Genomic DNA, 6,504 nt, shown 5'->3' with positions numbered 1-6,504 from the left:
TGTTGAGCCAGGAGGCCCAAAGGGTGGCCATGTGTGTGAAAATTTTTAGTCTCCCATGTAAAATAAATTTTGCATTCTGTTCTGTAATATTTACTTGCTTTTTAAAAAAGTAATCTTTTAAATATTTAACTGTTTCCTAAAATTTTTCTAGAAAAAAATCAACACTCCAGTAATATAGGTCCTATTTAAGCAGCAGAGCTATAGGCCTGATGCAGTTTCTCACACCTGTAATCCCAGCACTTTGGGAGGCCACGGTTGCAGGACTGCTTGAGCCAAAGAGTTCAAGACCAGCCAAGCCAACAAAGTGAGACCTTGTCTCTGCAAGGTTTTTTTTTTTTTTTTTTCAGACGGAGTCTTGCTCTATTGCCCAGGCTGGAGTGCAATAGCACAATCTCTGCTCCCTGCAACCCCCGCCACCTGGGTTCAAGCAATTCTCCTGCCTCAGCCTCCTGAGTTGCTGGGATTACAGGCATGCACCACCACGCTCAGCTAATTTTGTATTTTAGTAGAGACGGGGTTTCACCATGTTGGCCAGGCTGGCCTCGAACTCCTGGCCTCAGGTGGTCCACCTGCCTCAGCCTGCCAAAGTGCTGGGATTACAGGTGTGAGCTACCATGCCTGGCCACAAAAATGTTTTTAAAAAATTAGCTGGGCGGTGTGGTGGCACTCAGGAAGCTGAGTGGGAGGATCACTTAAGCCCAGGAGGTGGAGGCTGCAGTGATCATGCCACTGCACTCCAGCCTAGTTAACAATGAGACCCTGTCTCAAAAAAAAAAAAAAAAAAAGTAGGGCTATAGAAGGTGATCCTCAAATATACATAACAAAACAACTTTTCAATGGGTTTATTATATGCATAGGCAGGAAATGGCAGCCACACCCGCAGTCCCCCTGAGAATGTGGAAATAGGATGATCTTTTGAGTTTCAAACTGTAACACAAACAATGGATCAGAGCAGAAGCAATGATGTATACAGGCAGAATGGCACCCAGGTGAGCTCAACTGAAACAAGGCTTGAGGTAATGACGTTATCTAATGGACGTGCCAATCAGAAGCTGATGTGGAGAAGCAACTACTGGCAGAGAATCTCTAGCACCTTCCAGGGGAAGCTGGTACCCTGGTCCACAAACATGAATATCACAGAAGATACATCCCCAGAGGGACATGGGTGCACGAGGCAACTTGCTTCCCTTGCTCAGAATCCATGCTCACCAGCTGATCATAATTTGGCTTCCCAGGAAGATTTGCCTAAAGGGAGAGAATAATTGATAGTTACATTTCTCATTGTAAATTAAAATACTGATAGTGTTTTAAAAAAATAGTTACTGTGAGCTTGGTTAATGTGGGTTTGCCATGATAGTTCCACTCTCTATGTACTGAAACACTGCGCCTGAGTTTTTAAGGATCTATGAGTTTATCAGACTTTCTGTACACATTAAATATTGGCCAAGGTATGGCCATCTCGCGAGAGTGACCAGCTGACCACATTCCTCTACTACCCTCAGGCCTCTATACCCACACTGTCCAATATGGTAGCCACTAGCCACATGTGGATATTGGGTGCCTGAGATATGACTAGTCCAAATTGAGATGTGCTGTTAAGTACACAATATACACTGGATTTCAAAGACTTAGTACCCCCCAAAAGAATGTGAAACATCTCATTGTTTTTATATTGACATTTTAAAATGATACAATATTTTGGATATATTGGAATAGATATTACTAAAATTCCATGTTTTCTAAACGTGGCTACTAGAAAACTGAAAATTACGTGGCTTGCATTCTGTTTCTATTGGACATCAACACTCTTCTGTACAAATAATATATTAATGTGTTTGACTTAGAAGTTTGCACCATATCCCTTCTAATGAATTGGACCTGGGAAGATACAGGAATGGCACAGTGGTACCTTTTTTACATTGGTATCAATCAAGTAGAATGGAGTGGCCTTTTCTTATCACTTTAAAAAGGCCAATGATTGATAGAAATAAATACAACTAGTATTTTAGTACTTGCAAGAGTTGCTGATGTCTTAGGCAGTTCACCACTGTGGGAACAAAAGGCCTGGCTCAAAGCTGACCTCTCCCCTGTGTTAGTCAGGACGCCGAACAGCCCTAACTAGGCTTCGGCTTACTCACTTGCAAGGTGAGACATTAGTAGATAAGCTCGGACTGAGTAAACATCTGAGGGATGAATGCAAGAGCCAAGAAGCTACCTTTGATTTCCTTGTAATTTAGCATTGTGTTTTCCAAAGGATTGAGTTAAAAGGTAAATGTCAAAGATAAAAATATGAAAAGATAGGTTTTTATTCATCAAAAGTTAACAGCAACAGGCACATATTAAAATGAGTATGGCAAAGCCTTTTACAAATGGCTTTACACTCAAGCTTTCTCCCAAGAAAATGGCTGTTGCAACAAACTGTAAACAATTAATAAACAGTCTTTTACAGTAACAAGGGAAATACAAATGAACTAAAAGAAAGCACCGGTTTCTCTTAAAACTAGATTACAGTTGTGCTTACTATACATAAAACAATTTAAAACAAATTACAAAAGTGGAATGTTTGAAGTTTAAAATTAGTCCTTATAGTTTGTCCTAGAAAACATCTGTTCACATCAAAAGGCCCGTCAAAGGGTAACGTTTCATCAAAGGGAGGGACAAGAAAACAATGCACTTTTTTCAAATCAAAACAAGAAGTTTGGTCACTTAGCTATGTGCATAGTTTAAGGCAACTGGAGCAATCTGTTACAGCTTACCTACCAACCTTCCCCTCCCCCAAGTGTGGCTGCTCATTATGTCACATTCTAAAATAATAAATAAAAGCTTACATTTCAAATCTCTTCCCACATGGAGAAACATAACATGCACAGTCACACATGCACAAACATGCACGCAAACACACATCCATACATTCACACACAACATACCTCTCACTCACTGCAGCGAAAGGGACTTTAGTACCCTTGATCTGAAGGACACACTTCCCCATCCCACTTTTATTTCAGATTGGCAAATACCCTGAGCTGATTATGGTGTTTTAAACATTCCACCTTTTTCTCGCATGTGCAGGTCAAGTGTACAGTAGTGAAAACAACATGCAATGTCTTCACTGCAGAATCATAATACAGCTAGGACATTGGTGTTCTTCCCCTCCCGCCCCAAATTAAAAACTAATCGTTAAAAAAAAATTGCATTGCCAAACAGCACTGGAGTGAAAGCTTGGCGGTACTCTATGATAAATCTCAGTTTCCAGTGCACGAAATAAAACTATAGCAAATGGGAGGCTTTGGTGGCATCCAAAGAAGAAAAAAGGCAAACCAGGGGGAAAGAGCTGCAGTCTAAAGTTTGATCTTTAAATTTGTTTTGAGTGGTTCCTTCACAATCATGCTCCAAGGCAATTTAGAACCAATATTTTCAGAGTTGATTTGTAAACATTGTCTTGCCAGAGGCAGCAGAGGCTGGGCACTTCACATTTCCATTTTCTCAGAGAGAACTTAGTGGAAGGTACAAGATACACATTGTTGCATCAGACTGGTTAAATTCCAAGAGATTGTTGCTGAACAATTCAACTTTCACGTTTTGAAGATTAGACGCTTTGAAAAAGTCGTGGCACATATCAAAACTTCCTTTGTTACTCCTTTTGGATTCTCTCCTGCTGGGCTTTGCATATTCAAGGTTCCACATGAAAGCCAAATTCATATTGCTGTATGTTCAGGTCTTACAATTAACAAGTGGGTTCAAATGATCCAACAGAGGAAATCTTGGAAATAAATAATGCTGGCTGGCATCACTCACTTGGAAACCTTGGCAGTCAAGAGTAAGTTCTCTCACCTCAAGACCCCATTTCACATTTCTAAAAACCTCCAGGAGGCAGTTTGTCCCACTGGTTCTGGGGGTTATGATAACCGATTTTCCTGAGGTAATAACTGTGAGTTCAACTCAAATGCAGCATCAGTGTCCTCACTGCTGGACTGTTCTCTCTGCAGTCCCTTCCAGCTGGCTTTATTCAGCCCCACATGTCCAAGCATTGTCTGGGATAGCCTTGTATTGGAAAACCTGGCCCATTCTGTAAATAAAGGCTCCACTAGGTAAGTCATAAAACCTTGAGAAAATAAACAGAAGAAAAAGTTATTAACATATATGCTGAAACTCTATCTTTAAAACATCATCTATACAGTGTTAACCTTCCTACGTCCTACTCCAGTATTACCTAGATCTTTTTCAAAAGATTCCTGTGTGTGTGTGTAGGTGACAGAGTCTATAAATGTACATATCTGCTTTGAAGAACTGATTTCTTGGCTGGGTGCGGTGGCTCACACCTGTAATCCCAGCACTTCGGGAGGCTGAGACGGGCGAATCACGAGGTCAGGAGATCGAGACCATCCTGGCTAAAACGGTGAAACCCCATCTCTACTAAAATACAAAATTAGCCGGGCGCAGTGGCGGGCACCTATAGTCCCAGCTACATGGGAGGCTGAGGCAGGAGAATGGCGTGAATCTGGGAGGCGGAGCTTGCAGTGAGTGGAGATTGCGCCACTGCGCTCCAGCCTGGGCAACACAGCGAGACTCCATATCAAAAAAAAAAAAAAAAAAAAATTCCTGTGTGTGTGTAGGTGACAGAGTCTATAAATGCACATATCTGCTTTGAAGAACTGATTTCTTAAGTAACTCAATGGAAATTTAAGTAAAAGTGAACTGACAAACATATCCAATCTTTTCCGGTTATCCTTCTCAGTGGCACAACTACATTCTTCTACTTAAGCAAACGTACACTGGCCATATCAACTCTGAGGATACCCGGGCATAACCCAATTTGAGGCAGAGTTGCAGGGCAACAACTGGAGGCTAAGAAGGGGTCTCCTTCAGGACTGAGGGTGATGTGGCCTGAACTGAAGTGGAGCTGGCAGTAGTCTACTGCTTTACCCCTCAGGGATGGAATCTTCATGCCTGGTCATGATTACAATTGGTCATTTTTTTTAACTCAGAATTTATAAAGCCAAAACTTATGATAAGAGTCAGTCTGAAAATAACAGGTGGGGTTAGTGAAAAAAAATAATTAAAGTGGACACCAACTGTGTACCAGAGACCTATTTGATAAACAATTCATATAATCTCCCTTAATTCACAGTCAGAAAAGGAAAATGAGTGATTTCAGGATTGTTTGCATCTTTAGGTTATACAGCACTCCACTGCACATTAGATCTGACTTAATACTAAGTAGTATCTTACACAGGGTCAAAAGAAGCCCTCTAGAAAATAGCTATCAATCAAATCATATATATCGGGAACAAATAACATCTTTCTCACATTTTGATCTGTTAAGAATGGGGAAAATATACGTTCAGATTCTATCACTGCTTTAAAATTGTCTTCATATCCAAGACTCGTTGCAGCAAAAGACCATGTGGAACACAGACAACATAGGTTCCATTTATCCAACATAAGAATCTCAGCAGAATTAAAGCAACTAGCATCCACTACTTTTAATCAGGAAAGTTATATATGGTCTGATGGCTGAATTTTTAAGTGTATATAATTATGGTATCTGAAATACTATGTACAATATGTGCAATAAGGCTTTCTTTCATTGATCTATTCCCTTCACACATATTTACTGAGAACCTACTATGTCACTGGCACTGTGCCTGGGTATACAGCAGTGAATAAGACAGACAAGATCCCTGCCCTCAAGGAGCTTATGTTCTGGTAAGGAGAAAGAGATAGCAAACATAGAAAAGTGTCATTACAGTCAAAGCACACAGCGGCTTTCTGGCAGCCATCCTCACACTACAGTGTCATGTTGAGCCAGCCACCCAAAGCCCTGTCTTTCCTACGTGCCATAAAGTCATGAGCCACGAGTTGTGTACCCACATGCAGGCCCTTATTATTATAGGTTTCACACCATTCACCTTATTTCATCCCTCTCACTGTTCCAACTGGTTGAGATCCTTGGGATCTTACCTTCAACAGCCAACAAATTAGCTATCACTTCTGGCTCTATGTTAACCTAAAATTTCTTTTAGGTCTTAAATACCTGATAAAAATGAACAGGCCAGAGCCATGGACACAGCCTCTCTCTCAGAGGGCAGGACTCTCTATTAATTAGTACCTCGAACACAGCTGTTCAACCATTTGTGAATCCATTTAATTGTACTGGCCCCACAAGCCTCTACTTTATCTTCACAGATTTCACAGGACGCCTTGTCAAATGCCTTACTCTTATCCAGTACATGATATTTTCTTGTTCAACAAAATTAGTATTCCTATCAAAGAAGGAAACTGTATTAGTTCAACATGACTTGCACATACTGCCCCTATGCTGGGGAGTAGTAATCACTGCTTGGTGAGTTGCTAAGAGGCTGGGATTGGATTTGATGTCAGAAAGACCTGGATTTGAAGGCCAACACCAACACCTGTTGACTGCATGAAGTGGGCAAACCATCTGAAAATAAGGATGCTCAAAGCGCCTGTCCCCTAAGGTGGTTGTGTGTAGTCAGCAGATGT

General features: G+C 41.0%; 1 protein-coding gene across 4 annotated transcripts in view; it reads right to left on the bottom strand.

Annotated features, from left to right (window-relative positions):
• Nucleotides 1-764: 764 nt before the first annotated feature.
• PDE7A (phosphodiesterase 7A) overlaps nt 765-6,504 on the bottom strand; it is a 126,451-nt gene continuing 120,711 nt past the window's right edge. For 3 of the 4 annotated variants that reach the window (XM_017870786.1, XM_017870788.1, XM_017870787.1), the window contains exon 13: nt 2,276-4,102. In XM_017870786.1, coding sequence (XP_017726275.1) covers nt 3,897-4,102 — 206 coding nt within the window. In that variant the 3' untranslated portion in view covers nt 2,276-3,896. Of the gene's footprint in view, nt 1,246-2,275; nt 4,103-6,504 lie in introns of those variants that run through there. The other variant, XR_001885311.1, reaches the window with a different exon arrangement.

This window comes from Rhinopithecus bieti, unplaced genomic scaffold (genome assembly GCF_001698545.2).
Source record: "Rhinopithecus bieti isolate Rb0 unplaced genomic scaffold, ASM169854v2 scaffold_5022, whole genome shotgun sequence".
NCBI classification, from domain to species: domain Eukaryota; kingdom Metazoa; phylum Chordata; class Mammalia; order Primates; family Cercopithecidae; genus Rhinopithecus; species Rhinopithecus bieti.
The sequence above is the reverse complement of the archived record's forward strand: the minus strand, read 5'-3'. Positions and strand labels throughout refer to the sequence as shown.